Raw genomic sequence first — 21,568 nt, forward strand, 5'->3', positions numbered from 1 at the left:
TTCATTTCAATTTTCAAAGAAGTTCTACTGTGGGTAAAATGCTATCAAACAGCATCACATGCTACAGAGAAATCCTTCGTGAAAGGAAGAGTCAATCGATGTGGCAAAATTTATTGTTGTCTTATTCTAAGAAATTGCTACAGCCACCCCAACCTTCAGCAACCACCACCTTGATCAGTCATCAGCCATCAACATCAAGGCAAGACTTTCCACCAGCAAAAAGATTATGACTCACTGAAGGCTCAGATGATGGTTAGCATTTTTTAGCAATAAAGTATATTTTAATTAAGGTATGTACATTGTTTTTTAAACATAATTCTATTGTACACTTAATAGACTACAGTATGGTGTAAACATAACTTTTATATGCCCTGGGAAACAAAAAAATTGTGACTCGCTTTATTGCTGTGGTCTGGAACCGAACTTGCAATATCTCCAAAGTATGTCTGTATTCCATCCAGTCAGGTCCATGTGTATAGTCACTTTTTATTTTGTTATAAAAAAGTATTTCCAATAAATAAGTCATTGGTCTTGCAAAATTCCAGCGTCTTTTCTACTACGAAGGCTGTAATTGCCAACTACCAATCCTTCTTCTTTGTTTCCATATTTCGCATTCCAATCACCAGTAATTTTCAATGCATCATGATTGCACAGTTGGTCAATTTCATACTGCAGAAGTTGGTAAAAGTCTTCAATTTCTTCATCTTTGGCCTTAGTAGTTGGTGCGTAAATTTAAATAATAGCTGTATTAACTGGTCTACCTTGTAGGCACATGGATATTATCCTATCACTGACAGTGTTGTACTTCGGGATAGATCTTGAAATGTACTTTTTGACAATGAATGTGACACCATTCCTCTTCAATGTGTCATTCCTGGCATAGTGGACCATATTATTGTCCAATTCAAAATGGTCAATACTAGTCCATTTCAGCTCATCAACACCTAGGATATTGATCTTTATGCGTTCCATTTCATTTTTGATGACTTCCAATTTTCCTAGATTCATACTTTGTACATCCCATGTTCTGATTATTTATGGTTGTTTGCAGCTGTTTTTTTCATTTTGAGTCATGCCACATCAGTAAATTAAGGTCCTGAAAGCTTTACTCCATCCACGTCATTAAGGTCGACTCTTACTTTGAAGAGGCAGCTCTTCCCCAGTCGTATTTTGAGTGCTGGTACAGTGGTTAAGGGCTCTGCTGCAAACCAAGTCGGCAGTACAAATCTACCAGCCGCTCCATGGGAACTCTATAGGGGAGTTCTACTCTGTCCTATGGGGTTGCTGTGAGTCAGAATTGACTCGACAGCAATGGATTTGGTTTTGTTGGTTTTTCCAACCTGAAGGAGTCATCTTCTGGCACTATATCAGACAATGTTCCACTGCTATTATAAGTTTTCACTGGCCAATTTTTTCAGAAGTAGACCACCAGCTCCTTCTTCCTAGTCTGTCTTAATCTGGAATATCTGCTGAAAACTGTCCACCTGGTATTTGAAATACCAATAGCATATCTTCCAGCATTACAACAACACAGAAGCCACCACAGCTAAGACAAACTGACAGACAAGTGAAGGGAGATATGTCTAGCAGTATAATATTTTTAAAAAAAAATAAATAAATCCATAGGCAAAACAAATGTTGAAGTGATTTCCCCCTAAAATTTTTTATTTCCTTTCACCATCAGGTTTCACATCTCTGTATATGAATTAAGGCTATAAGTTAATGTAACTAACTTTTTCTAACAAAAACCCTAGAATTTACACATCCAAGTTAGTATAATCATTTTCAAAGTAATAATGTAGGAATTATCTTCACAGTCTTTGAAATACATTTAGATGTCAACACACACACACAAACATACACAAACACATCATCTGACCCTTTACCATGTATTTGATTTTTGAAGCAAATAAAAGGCATTTGGAGGCATACTGATAAATCAATATGTAAATAAATAGAAAAATGTAACATTGGAATAAGTAGACTGCATCAAAAGGTGACTATTTTGAAAAAGAAACCATATAGGTTTATTCTTCAAAACAAAAAGAAATCCTATTACCTTTCAGTAATACATTTTAGATATCTATTCGTATCCACTGGGTAAGAACATTGATGCATATAACCAACCAACCAACCTATTGCTGTCGAGTTGATTCTGACTCATAGATAAACATAAAGATGTTGAGAATAAAGAAGAAATAACAAATAAACATAAACACAGTTAGATTTCCCAGAAAAGGTAATTTTCATTTCCAATGTTGCCAACCTGGTAGCATTAAAATTATATATTTAGCAGAATTATCATTTTCCTGGACCATTTCAAGTTTTCAGTTCCACTTAAATTATAATTTTGCATAAAATATTCAAGGGCAAAATAATTAAAATGTTTACAATGGAGAAAACGCAATCTGTTCATTCTTTTATATTATTTTTTAATGAATCTCTAATAGTGTTATTATAAATATAACTTTATTATCCTAATAAGCTTCCTAAAGTTTAGCATATCAAGATACATGATATATTTTTTCCTAACCTTACTTCAGCTTTCATTAAACATTTTTCAAATGACTAGAGGAAGATTTTTTTTTTTAATTCATAATTAATATCATAGTTTTTTAAAACTTTTTAATGTTCTGTGAAATGAATCAGTACTATAACTTAAATCTATACCATTGTTATTTGTTACATTTTAGAAATTATTTGAGTTGATTTTTTTTATGAAATATTCTTTACTGAGATTGCTAATCAATGTCTACAATACACTCTTTAATATTGGGCATATAAAAGTCCCGAATATTAATATAGTCTCTAATTTAAGACTTGAATTCCCACAGGAAAATGTAATGAACTGTACTTGTGCATCTATTGTAAAATACATTTTCAGTAAAGGAGATGCAACCACAATGATAGGAAGATGCTAAAACGCCAAAGCTTGGATAGATTTCTTTATCAAAATGTCAAAAGAGAATTACATGAGAAGTTTATTTTTTAAATATTCATACTATCTTATCCCTTAAGTTGCTTAAAGATTTTATTTATTGACAGTGGTACATGAAAATTAGCAAATTCATGTTCTTTCTCCAAAAAGAATAAATGTTTTTGCATTCCAGGAAACTACATGAAAATCCCCTTTTGTCTAATACCAATTTTGTACTATTATTTCATTTATGGAATATGCTGTCAACCGCACAGCATGAGCTTTGGAGAGAAGAAGATTTGCTTTAATAGTTCTTCATTACAGTATGGCCTACAGAATCTTATGATTAGCTGACTTAGGCTTGACATTTGTAAACTACAGTTTCTCCTTGAGAAGAGATAACTTTCTTAACATTTTTAAAATTCACAACAATAATTTTATTCTTATATAGAGTCAGAAATGAAAAACAAGATTTAGTATTTGTCCAAAATTTTAAAAATGTATTATTTCCCTATATTTTCATGTTTTACAATTTCCACTTTCAAGTTGCATTAATAATTTACTAATTTAGAAATTGATGAGAAAATATTTATGATATCTTTTCAGAAAATTATGATTTATTCTTTCAAATATATAATTATTTTTCAAGCTGCCTATGTCAATAAAATTATTTCCAGTTTTGATCAATTTTTTCTATTATAAAAGTTACCAGCTAACAACATAGTTGGTTTACCACCAGACCCAAAGTAAAATTTATCTTAATTTTAAAATTAGTGTTCACTGTAGTTTTATAATACAATATACAAAGTATGTTCCTTACTTCTTCATGTGCCTTATGGCGTTCCTTTTCTGACATTGAAAGAATGCCTTTTTCAGTAATTTTCTCCTTCTGTTCATCCACAGCAAAGTTCAACTAGAAAAAAATAATGACATGAAAGCAGACTCCTATTGACACCTAATAACAACATTTATTCAAACAACTAATTTAACATAATCAAGTAACGTGTTTTTGCTCATCACTTCTCATATTTATCTGAAAATGAACTTCATTTAGACTGAATAGTTTTCAAAGTTCGTTTTATACTTAAACCATTTAAACATTCTGAATTTTTCACTTTCCTTTTAGGTTTACTAAAATATGATTTGGGGGCTACTTAATTCCAGGAATTTGACACTGATGAGTATTTTTTAAAAGCATTTTATTAAAATAAGCATAGCAGGGTTTGTTTGTTTCCTTAAATGAGGCTGATATTTCCTATTAAAATCTTTCATTACCAGTAGGGAATAAATTGGCTACTATTATATCAGAGTAGGAATTCAAAGTTATAAACCAAAAGCAAATGTCAATTCAAACACTCTAGAATGGCGCTAAGTTATTTTTAACATTTCATGACAAAGAATCATGTATCTACCTACCTCACCAGTTACCTCTAGACTGTTCCATTTACAAAGCCAGATAAACCTCTTCTACTGCTGTTAACCCATGTGTTATAAAAAGGTGAATATAGCCCATTGTATATTTCTTTCATAAATAGTCCCTATAGAAACAAAATACTATTTTCAACAAAAAGAAAAACCTAAAATTACACAAAAATATTTTCTGAAAAGATTGACATTAACAGAAAGAAAGCAAGAACTTGATAGAGAACCTTCTGAATTAGAATATTTAACTGTTCTCAAACAATGGACTTGCCATGGGGTATCTAACTGAGGATTAGAAGAAAAGTGAGTGATGATCACGTTTTGTTTCATTTGTTTTGTCCATGTTGTTGTTTTAAATAAGCTGTCTCAGTTGTTTGCCTGGCAAATCATGTTTGAGTAACCTGAATCTTTAATCCATACCTTGACTGAGGACCCACTCCTATACTTGGGATAAAATGTGGGGTTCAATAATATGGCCCCCTCACGCTACCTGTGCATACATGCTAAAAGAATACTATCAGACCTATGAACACTTCATCCTGCGATGCGTGATACAGCTCGGTAAATCAGAGATTCTGTTTTTTGGTAGAAGAGAGAAGTCCAGGAATCTAGAGGTGATTCTGATGCTCACCAAGATAAGGGGCTGACAAAGTTTTCTGAAAAGGGCCAGTGAGGCTTTGCAGAGGAGCCATACAGTCTCTGCGGCAATTACTCCACTCTACTATTGAATCGTGAAACAGACAATATATAAACAAAATGAGCGTTGATGTGCTTTAATAAAACTTTATTTAAAAGAAAAAAAAGATGGCAGGCCAAATTTAGTCAGTGGACCATGGTTTGCCAATTCCTGCCCTAGACTGAGAATCACTGATAAAAGAATTAAAAAAAAGAAAAAGAAAACCATCATGTGTGACTATTCTTAGGATCACCCTCCCCAGGGAATATTTGCTCCTGTGATGAAGTGATACAAAAGAGATAATACTTTAAAAAGTCAAATATCAAACTCAGTTTCTACCCAGAAGCATATGTGTGAATTGTGGCACAACATACTGGTCTCAAGTCTCTATCACAAAGGTTCTTATCTTGAGTGGAGATGAATATAGAGGAGGACAGCTGGAGAATATTTATCTAGACCATCTATTCTTTAAAAAATCCATTTCCAAATGCAAAAACATTCGAGCAAACTTTTGAGAAGAACTGTCCCATAGGGTTTCCAAGGCTGTAATCTTTACAGAATTAAACTGCCACATCTTTCTCCTGCGGAGCAGCTGGTGGGTTTGAACCACTAACCTTTTGGATAGCAGCTGAGCACTTACCCACTGCGCCACCAGGGCTCCTGCAAGAGAAACAAAACAAAACAAAAATAGAGCCACAAAAACTCTTTGGTGCCACAGCAGGTAAGTCAAATTCTAATGTGGTTTCCCAGGGCCATGACATTTAGAACTGCTTCCAAGTAACTCTTTAAAAGGTGAGAATTCTTTACCTTTGAAAGCACCACAGTTGGAAAAATCACCTCCTATCTAATACTCAACTTCTAAAGAAGCATTATGCTAATCTACATAACCTCAGGGAAAAGCATACCAGCATTACTAAAAAGCATAATACACATAGCTGCAAACAGGGAGTGAAGTAAGATATTGAGAAACAGTCAACAAAATACAAGGATAGGACACACACAATGGGCCTTCTCTGGAAACAGATAAACCATTCCAAAAGAGATACATTTTAATGCAATCAGAGAAAATTACTTAAAGTAAAAAGTCAAATTAAGAGATTGCATTTTCACCCTGAGGTATTAATAATATGCAGTGCTAATAGCGTCTCTCCCTCAAGCCAGCAACATGGTAACAATAGTAGGACTCTTCTCTGCTGTCACTTTTGTTGAGGACATCCTGTTTCTTCATTAAGACACAACTAGATGCTTTTGATTTATTATTCTTATCTGAAATATATGAAAATTTTTGTCAATGAATTTAAATTTTTCTAAGGCTGATTTTTCATGTATAAAAAAGGTAGAACTTACAAATTAAAATTAAGAAAAAAAAACAGAAAGCTGGCTAAAATTTGTAGATAATTGTAAAAAGTCAAATTCCCACCAAATGGAGAGAGGAGAAAGCAAGTCACCTTGTTCTAAATGTATCATTCCCTTCTTAAGTGTGAGAAAGCATTCCCAAATATTCATTGTTCATATCAAAATCTAGCTAGCCAAATAGGAAGGTTTAATTCATAATTTTTGTCAGGACTTGCTGCTAAAATTTTTTTAAATGTAAGTAACAGACATTAGCCATCCATGATTACGATAAAGTTGGGCCTGCTCAATATTAGTGGAAAATTTAGGGCGGAGGGGTATTAAAAAAAAGTAGTAACCAGAATACAGCAATAAAGAGACTAGTCAAGTATGTAGCAGAAATGGAAGAAACAAGAAATACAATGGCTCTGTCAAAGATAACTGAACAAAAATGCTTCAAGAACACGATCTTGGTAGAGATACAGAGGATGAAAAGAATTAAGTTTTCCTCAAACAAAATGTATTTCCTCATTACATACTCTCTAAAGTCCTAAAGGGTCATAGTTTAGAAATACATAGTTCTATAGAAGACACATGGTCCCTTGTGACTGTAATAGGAAATGTTCTTAATTTTGAGAAACTCTTCAAACCCAGGAAGCTCTACCATGGACACCCTAGAGAGGAAAGGATGCTCAAGACCTCCTGCTGAGAAATACAGCCACAATAGCAGTGATCTCCTTTCATGTGCCACCTTAATAGTTGATGGCTTTTCTTTATATTTTTAACTCCTCCTCCAAAATATTTTAAAGTATGTATATAAAAGTCATAAAGTCTAATTTTGTAAAAATTTTAACATGACAGTAAGGTAAAATGCAATCCATTTTACTGGAGAAAATAATGCTGAAATGGTCACTTTAGAGCTCAATTATTAGTATCTTTAGAAAAAGAACAGTAATCCAAGCAAGCTGGTCTTTTCCTGTTTACCTAATTCATATTGACATTTCAGATAGATACTAGCCAAGGGGAAAAGGCCTATTAGTCCAACCAAACTCTTACTGCTCTGAACTGTGGTTCCACATTTATCACTTTGTCTGTATTCAGAACATGTAATGATTCAAATGTGAAGTATAAGTTTTCTTATCGGGTCACATTAATAAATCAACATGACCCAATCAGAAAGCTGAATATCTATATTTACCCATTTATCAAAAATCTAACTTTTTGACCAGAAAATATTGATTTTCTAATAAAATCATTTGATGCATATTTTACATGCAGATCAATATAGGCAATGCTGTTTAGCATAAACAACAGGAAAATCAGCCTTCATATATATTGACAAGTTTCCCCAATGGTCTGTTAATATACAAAAGACTGGGACAAATTACTTATTTATATATACAAAACATGGTTATAAAGGCCAGCTGCAGGTATTTTTTTGGAAAGTGCATTTTAATAAGGTCCTATTCAGTTAGGGAACAAATGGGGAAGAAGTAGTTTGCACTACAGAGTTTAGCGCAAGAGCTTTCTCTTTTTCTAACCACGAAATCAATCATTTGTCCAGACTGTGGGAGTCAGAGTTAGTTACTGAAAAGAGCTCCGTATATAAACAAGTCAATAACTCATTGTGTGTTATTGTTGAGCTGAAGAAGTCGGTTTTCAAAAAGCTGCCCCTGCTTCTCTCAGAATGAATGTCACTGTATTCAGGGACTGGGAGAGAGTCCTTTGTTTCCAGCTATTGCTGGCTGCCATTTATGTATGGGAACAGGCGGTGGCTGCTAGAAGAGCAGGAAAAGCCACTCTTCGGTATCATAGATGTCCAGGAAAAACCCTGAATTTTGTCAGCCTAAATCATTTGTATCTGAAAATGCATTAATGGTACAGATAAACAGTGGCCACACAATAAGTATTTGGTAAAAGAATTAACCGATAAAGGAGTCTGTATCATTTTAAATAGAATCAAGCTGATATTTTTGGTTCCCTACCTGTCAACAAAGATGAAACCAAAATTCAGGCAATGGTTTGCAAAGTTCAAATGTACAAAATCAAACTCATAGGCAGATGAATATGTCAAATAAATGCTATCTGCTTCTGCCATAAATATTAAGGTTCATTCTAGGGACTCTCAAATGAGTTTTCAAGGGGTGCGTGTGTGTGTCTGTGTGTGTGTGTGTGTGAACATGCCCACATGCACTCATACGCTTACTTTACTAGTCTCTGCTGAATATAAAAATGAATTCATGAAGAAGATACTATATTTTAGTTAGGATAATAGAATTTCTCTTAAGGAATAATTTTATATACTCAAAACTTGTGATAAGTTAAAGAAATTTCAACTATCTCTGACTTAAAAAATCAATTTAAATATCTTTCAGAATTTGAACTCTACCTAAAATTCATAAAATGTGAATAGTATCATACTGCTATTTATTTCACCTTAATATTTATTAAATACATATTATTTATTCAGAATCAAACTAGAATTGTGAAGAAGCACAAGACCAGGTTTCAAGGTTTATAATTATGTTGAGCAAATAAAAAATATATGTGGATCCATTTAATAAATTGCTCTTTTTTTTCTTTTCTTTTTTTGCCTGTGAAACCTTTCTTCAAACAAAAGCATAACTCTTAATTAAATAAAGTTGGAGTTGTGGGCAAGGAGAGGTTGGGAAAATAGAGCTGAATTCAATTGGTGCCATTTCCACTCCCAGGTTAGAAAACCACTACATTAAATAATATGGCACACTTTCACATGCAACAAATTCTATTAGATATTTTCGCAGGTACAAACAGGTTAACAGCAAAGGACAATATGGTTGAAGAGACAATAAAAATAATAGAAAGTGAAAAACAATATCAGATACGGCAGGGGGAGAGGTGTCAGATAAGTGGAAACAGAAGGATTTTCTGCCCTTCTCCCCTCAATATGGAACACAAGGAGGAAGTCGCCTTGCAGCAACCAAGGACACAGCCACATCAACATGGTGGCATGACATGATCAGGCAGAGGGAGGCTGGAAGTTTAGCTTTCCCGAACCACCCTTGATACCTGTGTGTTTTACCACATGGAAATAGATGAGAGTCAGCCTGGGAAGTTTGTAAAGAAGGTATTGGCATCATGAGGGAAAGATGGCTCAGGAGTGAGGGCCACTCAAGCCAGGGCCAAATGGGAGTCACAGCCATATCCTTGGAGAGGGTCTCTGATACCAGAGAAAGCCACCTTTAGATTGGAACGTCCGGGAAGCACCACCAGAAAAAGTGCTTAAGCAAAAAAAAAAAAAAAAAAAAAAAAGGACACATTACAGGCCAGTAGAGCACCCAGTAAGCAAGTGAACAAGGGACATCTTTCCATTGACCGGCAGATGCCATGTCAATGTATACATTCCAATGAGCTAGCATGAGGCCAGGTGCTCCTTCCTCCAATGTCCTGAGGGTGTGAAAACCACACAACCCCTCTTTCCCTATACTACCTTGAGGAAACCAACAGGGTATAGGAGAGTCTGAGAGAAAGAACTACCTAAAATAACTATTTCAATGATCAAATCAGATAAACTTTACGCTAAATTGGACACTCAGTTATTTTCCCCCACCGTCCAGTGGGCAAGGGCTCAGGAAGAAAGTAATATTAGTGTCAGATAATAACCCAGAGTGATTTTGTTATTTTGCACACAAACTGTATACACACATGGGAGGGAGTAGGTTGATGGCTGAACCAAGGAGCAAAGGCAAAGACGGGATCTATAAGAGAAGGGAGAAAATAAACTGTAGTGACAGAGCACATTTTTAGTGTAAACTATTATAGGCAGCACCTATCAAACTGAGTAAGCCAATTAAGAGTATCAAAGAAAACATTTTCAGTTGTTTGTGGATCCTCAAAAAAACCTTGAGAGTTGAGCTGTGAAGCATATGTTGCAGGCTGCCTATGTGCCTTGTCTGCTTGTCCTACCACCTTGGGTAGGGCACTTGGGCACCATTTCCCTCACTAGAGCTTCTCATTCATTTACACAAAGCAAAAAAATCATATTTTCTTTGTACATCTTTTACCCACTGAAGTAGCCATCAGAATCAGAGAACTCTTCGAGAACTGCAGTTAGGACTTTGGGGCCCAGAAAGAAAAAGCCATATAGTGTATCTGAATGTGGGTTAGGCTGGGTATGATACACCTTATTTCTCCAACAAACCTATGTCTAATTATTACCTAGTAAAGATCTCCTCAGATTGGTTTGTGCAACATACTCATTCCTGCCTTCAATATTTGCTCCTGCTATTCTTCCCATCTGGAATGTATTCACCTCTCCTCGTCATCCAGCCAAACCCCATCAATCCTCTGAAGCCCATCTTTGGCACAAACACATTGATGAAGCCTACCCTGACTCTGTCCTCTCAACAACCACTACATATATAGTGAAAATATACTGTCATATACTACAGATACTGGCCCTCCCTCGCTCTCTTCTTTCATTCATTTACCTAGTATATTTAGTGAATGCCAGTACTATATTGGAGCCTGGTGGTGCAGTGGTTAAGAGCTCAGCACTAACCAAAAGGTCAGCAGTTCGAATCCACCAGATGCTCCTTGGAAACCCTATGAGGTAGTTCTACTCTGTCCTATAGGATCGCTATGAGTCAGAATCAACTTGACGGCAACAGGTTTTTTTTGTTAGTGCATACTGGTCTGGTCCTGGTGATACATAGATCGATTAGACACTGTCTATACCTTCAGAAAGGAGCTCTGATGGAGCAGTAGTTAAGCGCTGGGCTGCTAACCCAAAGGTTGGGAGTTGGAGCCCACTAGCAGCTCTGCAGGAGAAAGACGTGGCAGTCTGCTTCCATAAAGATTTAGTCTTGGAAACCCTGTGGGGCAGCTCTACTCTGTCCTAAGGGTTGCTATGAGTTGGAATCAACTCAGTGGTAATGCGTATGCCTTCAGAGGGCCAACAGTCCCCTGAGAATTTACAGTTCAGCAGTCAGCAACTCCCTAATTGTTTTCCTTATGTTTGTCCTTAAGGGAAGGGATTGTATCTTACAATTATTTTATATCCCCAGTAAATTCAATCGTAACAGACATGTTGCAGACACTCAATAAATACCTGTGATGGACAGTGGTAGACAAGAATTCTCAGCTTCTAATTGCTCCCCTCTCCCTCCTTCCCTCTTTCTTTCATTAGACAACTGTTTCCCAGAGTATGTGCTGAATGTTAAAAAAACTAAACCAAACTGTTACCATGGAGTCGATTCCAACTCATAGCGACCCTACTGGACAGAGCAGAACTGCCCCATAGAGTTTCCAAGGAGCACCTGGTAGATTTGAATAGACGACCTTTTGGTTAGCAACTGAGCTTTTAACCACCGTGCCACCAGGGCTCCATGCTGGGTGTTATGTGATAAAAATTCTGTGGTCAGATAATTTTGGTAAACACTAGGTTAAACCAAGGTTTCTTTACAGCATGGGTACCAAGAGCCTTTAGTATGGTAATCCAAAAAAAAAAACTAAACTCATTGCCATTGAGTTGATTCCTACTCATGGCGACGCCATGTATTACAGAGTAGAACTGAGCTCCATAGGGTTTTCTTGGCTGTAATCCTTGTGGAAGCCTTTGGGTGCCAACCTTTCAGTTAGTAGATAAGTGCAAACCCTTTGTGCCACCCAGGGTCCTTGTTAATATGCTAATTGATATTGTTAATAACTGTGAGAACACTTTAGGGTGTCCAGGCAGATACAGGTCTGGAAATGTGTTACAAGACCAGTGTTTCTCAAACTCAGCTGGGGATGGACTTCTAAGAGTGAGTTCAAGAGTGAGTTCAAAAATGACTCAACATCAAGGCACAGGGAGCAACTCCATCTCTCCTTCAGTGTGGTTCAACACTGCCTGCTTTGCTTTCCCCAAATTAATCAATATTCCCAATGTAACTTGTTTGGATCTTAAAAATATATATCCTATAATATGCCTGAAAAATTATGACCAAGAAATTTTTCAAAAAAAAAGAAAGAAATAAAACTAACATTAAAATGTATATTGAAATAAAAATAATTACAGGAGTGTCACAGTGCTGCAGCCTTAGACAGATAACAAAACCAAATATCAGTTCAAAATAGACACAAATTTATATACTTAAGGGTTTATTATATGCTAAAAATGATACAGGTCTATAATCCCTTAGCCACAATTACAAAGCACAAGAAGTTCTGAAAACTGATTTTTTTCCAGAACACATTAGGCAACAAAACCTAGCAAGGACTATTTATAGATTTTACTTATCCCACTTAGTGCAAATATTCATGTTTTGCTGCAGAAGTATTAGTGTTTTATTATAGGGAGCTGTTTTACAGAGCAGCTTTCTAAATTTTTTTGAGAGAATGAGTAGTGCAAATTAATGTAGGGCTGATGTAAGGTTTATAGATTCATCTTTAATAACTGCATTAAACTATAGTTACTGATTCTTAAAAGTTAACTTAGATGAGAACAAAGATGGTAGAAATAAAGGTGAGACTTTCATTGCCTACTCTGTCACATTGTTCTGGGCACACTGTTCTGCCAAAACCAAACCCCCTACCATAGAGCCGATTCCGACTCATAGTGACCCTATAGGACAGAGCAGAACTGCCCCATAGGGTTTTCAAGGCTGTAAATCTTTACAGAAGCAGGCTGTCACATCTTTCTCCCGCAGAACACCTGGTAGGTTCGAACCGCCGACGTTTAGATTATGTCATGGATTGAATTGTGTCCCCTAAAAAATGTGTGTAGCAACTTGGCTAGGTCATGATTTCCAGTATTGTATGACTGTGTAATCTGATGTGATTTCCTTATGTGTTGTAAACTCTATCACTATGATGAGATTATATGTGATCTCCTTATGTGTTGTAAATTCCATCACTGTGATGAGGTTATGCTGATGAGGTTTACAAGATTAGATAGTGTCTTAATCCAATCTCTTTTGAGATATAAAAGAGAGAAGCGAGCAGAGACACATGGAAACCTCATACCACCAAGAAAGCAGTGCTGGGAGCAGAGCATGTTCTTTGGACCTTGAGGTTCCTGTGCTGAGATGCTCCCAGACCAAGGGAAGACTAATGACAAGGACCTTCCTCCACAGCTGACAGAGAAGAGAAAGCCTTCCCTTGGAGCTGACACCCTGAATTTGGACTTGTAGCCTACTGGACTGTGAGAGAATAAATTTCTCTTTGTTAAAGCCACCCACTTGTGGTATTTCTGTTGGAACAGCACTAGATGACTAAGACAGGTCAGCAATCAAGCACTTAACCACTGCACCACTAGGTCTCCTTCTGGGCACCGCAGAGACTTCAAAATTCAATCCTCAAAAGAACTTTTGGAAGTTGTATAAATGATGCTTAAACAGGTTAAGGAAGTTGCTCACAAACACAAGGCAAAGAAAATTGAAGAACTGGGATTCATATCCAGACATGTCTGACTCCAAAGCCCGTGCTTTTTAATTATGCCATGTGTACATCAGAAAATATGGTTACTAAAGGGAAGAAATAGCTAGACAGTAACAGATAAACTGGCAAATTTTTCCTTCATATTGAAGCATGAGATTATAAAAGCTCAGAGTCAAAACTCAGAATTCTATTAATATGAATTGATTTTTTTTAAGACATTAGTAAGAAAATAAATTGCATTTGCAGCCTTTAGTTAAGAAGAATTTATTTTTGAGATTTGTACAGAAAAAGAAACTGAATTAAGATCCACTGACAAAAACTATTAATGAAACATATTGAAGTCATTTATGCAATAATTTCTTGCCTAATCTACATTTCATCTCTGCAATTATCTAAAATAATATCCAGTGTCGTTTTTCATTTTCTGAAAATAATCGAGCAAGACACTCTACTACAATTAATAATTAATACATCATTTAATGATTAATCAGAGATACTATTAATAGTTTTATATTTAACCTTTTAGATCATTTCTTACATACACATATAGAAATGTAAATACACATAAAATATATGGATTTTATGTTTACAGAGTAGAACTGTGCTCCATAGGATTTTCAGTGCAAACTGACAATTGGCAATGTTTACAGAAATGGAATCACACTGTATGTATTATTTGGCAACTTGCTGGTGCAGTGGTTAAGAGCTCGGCTGCGAATCCACCAGCCACCTTCAAATGTCTGTTAAAAATAACTTAAGCAAATCTGTATCTATCTAGTCACTTACAGTCATTACAATTTCATCCAACCTGGTTCAAAATTTTTATTTCATACCTGATCTAAAGCTCTCCTCTAACCATAGTACAAACTAGATTTGTGACATGAGAAGTTTGGGATAAAGAAAGAAGTGAGCTATCTTTTTATTCTCACACTTCCTCAGATCTTTTGCTGTAGGAGGCAGGGAGTATTCCTACCCATAAATCTTGCCTTGAAGTTCATAAAAGGAAGAGAATGAGAAATCTCTGTTCACCTCCTTCTCTTCTTCATATGTAGACTGATGGTGATGGGTGGTGGGGGAGGGATGGCTGGGAATTATAGGGCTGATTCTTCTACATCTTAGCAAAACCTGTGGAGAGATGTGTGGTACCAACTCTTTGGAATCCTCTTTAGAAGGAAGGGATACTGTATCTTGATACCTATGGCCTTGGCTGCAATTCCAAAAAATCTGACTCATCATTCTATTACAATTACATTCATTAATTATATCAATAGATTTCCAATACATACTTGCATTCCTGAAAATGATGTATTACCCAGCATGGATTTGATTTATGATTTTTTTCCTCTATTTTTGTCAATGTGATTGACCTATAGTTTTCAATTTGTCCGTGTGTATTTCCTTTTAGATTTGAGTATCAGGGGTTTAACACCTTCATTTCATCATTTTCTATGCTCAGAAAAAGTTCATATGGCATAGAAATTATCTGTACCTTGAAAGCTTGGTAAATTGCCCATAAAACAGCCTTGGCCTGGTATCTTTTCTATGCATCGAACTTTGGTCTTTTAGTTTCCTCTTTGATTATTGGTCTATCCAGGTTTTCTACCTTTGCCTTTCTTGAATCAATTTTAGTAACTTATATTAGTGAATAAATTTATCAATTTATTTTATATACTATTCTTTATAATTCCACCCGTAACTATAATATTACCTTTCTTGTTTCTAATTTCATTCATTTTTGTCTTCCCTCCTTTTTTTTTTTTTGGTTCCTTGATCAGCTCTACCAAGCCCTATATATTTGATCTTTTCAAACAACCCATTTTTGTTTTGATTACATATATGCATTGTGTGTGTGTGTGTGTGTATGTGTGATGGTAGCGTTGGTTAGTTTCCTGTTTCACAAATTTCTACTTTTTTGCTTTTATTTTCTTTGGGTTTTCATTGTTGCCTTTGTTTTAGCTTCTTGGGATGAATCTTTAATTTATTAATTTTATACCTTTCTCATTTCCAATAAAAAAAGTTAATGCCTTTTCCTTATGTACTGCTTTGTCTGCATTCCCACGTTTTTAAAGAGTCCTCTTATTCCCTCCGTGTCCAAATAGTTTGTGATTTCAGCTTTCACATTCTAACCCAAGAGAGATTAGAAAGATGTTTCTAAATTTCCAAGTGAAGTAATTTTTTGGCCCTTTTTTAGTTATTAATTTCTAATATTACTTCATGTGACAAGGGAATATGGTTTCTGCTTTTGTAAATGTATTAATTTTCTTGGAAGCCAAAGACCAAGTTAATTCTTTTAAGTGTTCCGTGAATGTTGAAAAATTTGATACAAAGTTCTCTAAATATCTATCAGATCAATGTATGCAATTATATTGCTAATATCCTCAAAAATTCTATTTATTGTTGCCTCTGTTCTTACAATTTTTCTGTTAGTTTCTGTGAGATATATGTTAAAGTCTCCTAGAATTATTGTACACTTGTCCATTTTCCATGGCATTTCTTACAGATTTTGCTGTATGCATTTTGAAGCTACATCCTCATTGTGTGCATAAAGATTCATGACTGTTTTATCTCCTTTATGGGTAGTATTTTTTCTATATGAAAATATTCTTCTTTGTTCTATTTAATGCTATATTTACCTTGAATCCTATTTTGGCTAATAATATTGCCATACATCTTTTTTTCTTTTTTTGGTCTGGAGTATTTTTCCTATCCCTTCATTTTCAAATTTATAATCAGCATTTACCAGAATTATTTTTCACCAGATCTAAGAGAATCTGATAGCTAATGAGAGAATTTATCATATTCATGTTTATTGTGTATATTGATAGATTTGAATTATTCCTACCATTTCACTTAATGTTTTAAATTGACTAAGTTTCTTGGTTGTGTCTTTTTTTTTCCCTTTTCTTGCCTTTTACTGGAGTGATTACATTTTCTTATTTACATTACTTTCCCCATAATGGTTTGAACTTTTTTTTTTAGTGGTTACCCTTAACTTTTTAAAACATATTTTCATAATGTATCTACATTAATAAGCATCTCTATCCTCCTATCCATAAGACAACAACGTTAGTTGGTCTCTCTTTCCCTTCACTCCTTGAACCCAGTATCTCCCATTTTGTAATTATGTAAATTAAGATTTTTAACATGCATAAACAACTATTTCAATAAACTATACATAGTATTGTTTATCTGTTCTTATATTACACATTGTCATATTTCTTGGAGACATTGTTTATATTGTTTCATTGAATCCTTGAATAATTCTTTCAAGAGAGCTTAAAAGTGGTTAACTATTTGAGTTCTTTCATGTCTAAACGTGCCATTATCTTGCACGTGTACACGCAAATACATGCACTTGAATGCTAGTTTGGCTGAGTATAGGATTCTAGGTTCAAAATAATTTTACCTCATAACTTTGAGGTTATTAACCACGGGATTCTAACAACTAGTGTGGTCCATTCAATTTTGATACCATTCTGATTCTCTTTTGTAGGTAAGATGTTGTTTGCTTGTTTGTTTTGTATTTTTACTTTCTGTCTAAAACATATTAGGACTTTCTCTTTATCCTTGAATTCTGAAATTTCAAGAAAATGTCAGATTTGAGGTCTTTTTGAAATTCTTTCCGTTCAATGATTATTAGACCTTTTCATACTAAAGACTTAAGTCTTTCTTTTATGCAGGGAAATTTACTCTGATTATTTTCCCCTTTCCATTGCCTCCAATTGGATGAATGTTTTACCTTCCGGCTTAATCTTCTATCTCTTAAATCTTTCTCATACTTTCCAGTCTTTTGTCTTTTTTAGCCATGTTATGAAGTCCTTCTATGAATTTTTTTAAATTTTTGACAATAATATATATATATTTATTTACAATAATTGTTTCTTGTTTCTGATTGATCCTTTTTAATAACATACTGCTCTGGTTTTATGGCTATAATATCTTTTCAACTATCTCTGAGAACACTTATTAATGAACTCTTTTGTTCACCTAATTATTTCTGATTCTTCAAGAGATGGTTATTCCATTTGTTCATTTTGATCCTTTTCTTCTTCCATGTAGCTTACTCCTCAAATATCTGGAGATCCTGGTTGTTGGTCATCTTCCCAGATGATTTATCCATTCTTGCCAACCAAACTTCATCTATTTTCTACCTTCCATAAATTTCTCCAATTTTTGTCTGCTGATGCTACTTTTTTGTTTTAGTGTATATATGCAATTACTTTTTCAATGTATTTTCTTTACCTAAAGTGCTCTGAGCCATGTGAGCCCAGTTTAAATTTTGATACAATTCTCAAATATCCTTCACCTTGATCTCCTTCCTTCGTATTTCAAAGAAAGACTTGTCCCTCCTCGTCTCCGATATCAAACCCTTAGAACCCAAGTGCCTGAACTGCCAGTTGCCATTCAGACCATAGGTATTTATAGGCATTTTCAGGCTAGGAAACAGTGTTTCCAAAAAAGATAAGAATGACTGTGATGGAAGACTAGAGGTTTCCCCCACATTATTGCTGGCAAACTACCAAGTAATCTACCATCCAAAACAGAACACACTTGAGATTGAAATAATTAGGTTGAGATAAGAACTAAACTCTGTGGCTGTTTCGGGAACCAGACATTTATTGTATAAACCTATAACTAATACAGAACCTCAGGAAACTTTTATTATTTATTATTTTATAATTTATATTATTTAGTTTTGGTTTACAGAACTTGATCTTGATTCTAAGTTTTTATTGTCCTGTATTTCAAATTCTATTCATTAAAATAATGCTAAAACTTTCATTGGTGAGAATAGTTTGGATTTTAAATGCATAGTATTGTTGTGGGAGAATAGAAAGGACTAAGTTATTTACTCTAAAATGGATTTCATTCTGTTTTCCAAATTTTCTTGAACTCTCAACTTTGTCTAAACCTAGCATTTTGATTATTTTGATGTTCAATATTCTTATTCTTCATCATCATCCATCATTAGAGAAGAGAGAATTTAATGAGGGTTTAGTATGTTAAGTGATTTACTTGTATGTCTCACCTTTAAAAAAATGAGAAAATTAAGTATTGCAGGGGGAGGAGTAAAGTATATTTGAACTATTTGTCCCAAAAGATGACCCAAATCTTCAGACACAAACTCTGAAATCTCTGCAGAAAAAATAAATCTTCCTCTAAATTCTTGGAGGTTTTTTTTGTGTGTGTGTGTGCCATATGTACAGCATTTTGTATCATCAACGTCATTCAACAAATATTAATTGAGCATCTATTATGTGCCATTCCCAAGAAATGGTGGCTAACAAGCCAGACATCTCCTTCACAGAGCTTAAAATCTTGGAGGAAGACAGATATAGAACAAGTAGCAGTAAGTATGATGAGCATAAAAGGTAGACATAAGGGATTTCTGGAGAGACCTAACTTAGGCTGGAGGCCAGAGCAGGAAATTCTTCTCTGAGATAGAAATGTTACCAAGCTAAAGATAATCAAGATTTAACCAAGTCAGGGTTGACAGGGAAGAGCATTTTAGGCAGAGGAAGCCCCAGAGTCACCTCCTCCACAAAGCATGCAATACAGTATCTTATTTAATCTTCAAAATTTAATCGTTCTTGCTATTTTACAGATGATCAAACAAAGATTCAGAGATTAGACTGATTAGTCAGTTCGGACCCCTTGTCTATCTGTATACAAAGCATTTTCACTAAGCTTAGCTACCTCCCAAAGCTACCTGCCCAGCTTCCTATTAGACCAGGAGTAGGCAAATGTTTTCTGTAAAGAGACAGGTAGACTTTGCACACCAACAGGTAAAATAGAAGATGAAATATAGGTACTTAAATAACAAGAGAAAAAATATTTCTTTCCTTAAATTTTTATTGATGAAATTTAAAATATAATAATTGAGTACAATTTTTTGTAATACAGGTCTACTAATGAGAAGAATGAAATTCTTCTTGGGAAAATAACATTTCACTTAACTGGAGTGCCAAGTTAGTGTTCCCTATCATCAAATCGACTCCAATGTTCAACTGTAAAAACCATTCATAGAAAAACAGGTGACCAGACAATGTAGTTTGCCAGCCCCTGTATTAGGCCATAAACATCTAGAACAGCGCTGTTCTAGAAATTTAAGAATGAGCCTTATGTGTAATTCTAAATTTTCTACTAGCCACATTAAAAAAAGAAACAGGTAAAATGTATTTCAATAATATATTTTATCTAAACTAATATATCCAAAATATTATCATTTAAACATGTAATCAATATTTAAAAAGTATTTTGTGAGCTTTTTAATACTAAATCTTTGAAATCCAATGTGAATTTTCCATTTACATCATGTCACAATTTGGACTAGTCACAGGTCAAGGACAGCATAGCCCTAGAGGACAGGTGTGTCAGGGGCTACACACTCAGATGCTAGGGATGTGTTATAAACGAAAAACTAGACAGTACAGAATGTGTTTCACTGAAGAATACAAATTCTGTCTAAAGGAGGCAACTCCTACTCATCTTCAGAAAATGTTATCATGGGAAAATGTGGTCCAATGTGTTGCCAGATTTTCTAGATTTTCAGAGGTACCAGAAACTGAAAACTTAATGAAAATCTCCCAATTTCTAGATGTTGGCAGCTAATTTTTGAAAATGTATACACACATTACAGGTCAAAAAATTCAAGTCTACCTACTAAATCTGGCCATGGCCTCCACATTTATACCCTCTGGTCCACGTCTTTCTTTCCAGTACCTGAGTTATATTGTACATAGAAGCTCGATAAATTATAAAACTTTCAAGTTAAGGCAGTAAACATTTTGAAATAAAATACTTTGAGTATCTCAAAGAAATAATACTCAGTAATAAAAATAGTTACGGAAATAACCATGTCCACATTTCTAACCTTCTTATAAAAAATGTCTAACCACTGAGACTATTCAATAGCATTTTAAAGAATAAATTTCTTGATTAAAAGTATCCACAACTTATTTTAATAAGAAAAATACTCATTTTTAACTTACTTAAATCCCCTTGAAAGAGTAAAATAAGACCTTACAAATTCAGACAAATTGGGCAAGAAAAGAACTTGAAATACTGAAAAGTTCAATTATAAATGCTTTGAAATGTCATTTTTTGATATTCAAATATATACACCAACTGAAACAAGATTAACAATGTTAATCTGTTCAAACTGTGGTATCCTTAGGAGACATAAAAAAGAAATGGTGTGTTTGATTTGTAGTAAGTATTCTGCTTATACGTAAACAAGCCCTTCCAAAGTACCTGAGGTTACTAAAAAATAGTTGCTTTCATGAGTATTTTATATATTCCCTCCCAATATTATTTTCACAATTAATGATAATTTGTACAAATAACAATAAGACTTGGCTATCTTGAGGACTATTAAAAAAAATCAAATGAGATAACTTTAGCCCAGGAAAAAAACAATCATAAATCACAAAGAACCATGCAATATTTTTATTCAAGAAATAAATAAAACAAAAGTCAACTTTTGCCCTGTTCCATCCAAAACATCATACACTCTAAAAACAAAAGTCTGAATTGGTAATTTACCCAAATGGCTGCTTTCCTCCAACCAAGTCTACTAGCAAAATATTCTCCATTTTCCCTAATCTTCATAGGGACAAAAAGCAACCATGGTATCTACTTTGGAATTTTTAAATACAATTTCATAGGGTAAATGCTTCCTGAAATTATTCGGATATCTTCTTTCTGATCCAGATAGATTTGCATTTACAAAGAAATGAGAACAGTATGCTCCTAGCTCGATACTCCTACCACCTAGTATCAAAGAACTCCCATCTCCATTTTCTACCACACAGTCCGTGTTT

At 34.5% G+C, this 21,568-nt stretch overlaps 1 protein-coding gene across 1 annotated transcript in view; it reads right to left on the reverse strand.

Annotated features, from left to right (window-relative positions):
- DCDC1 (doublecortin domain containing 1) overlaps window positions 1-21,568 on the reverse strand; it is a 518,812-nt gene that overhangs the window by 285,307 nt on the left and 211,937 nt on the right. The window contains exon 9 of the mRNA XM_023737954.1: window positions 3,738-3,830. Within this exon, the coding sequence (XP_023593722.1) occupies window positions 3,738-3,830 (93 nt within the window). The remainder of the gene's footprint in view (window positions 1-3,737; window positions 3,831-21,568) is intronic.

The sequence above is a fragment of the Trichechus manatus genome, unplaced genomic scaffold (genome assembly GCF_000243295.1).
Source record: "Trichechus manatus latirostris isolate Lorelei unplaced genomic scaffold, TriManLat1.0 scaffold00006, whole genome shotgun sequence".
NCBI classification, from domain to species: domain Eukaryota; kingdom Metazoa; phylum Chordata; class Mammalia; order Sirenia; family Trichechidae; genus Trichechus; species Trichechus manatus.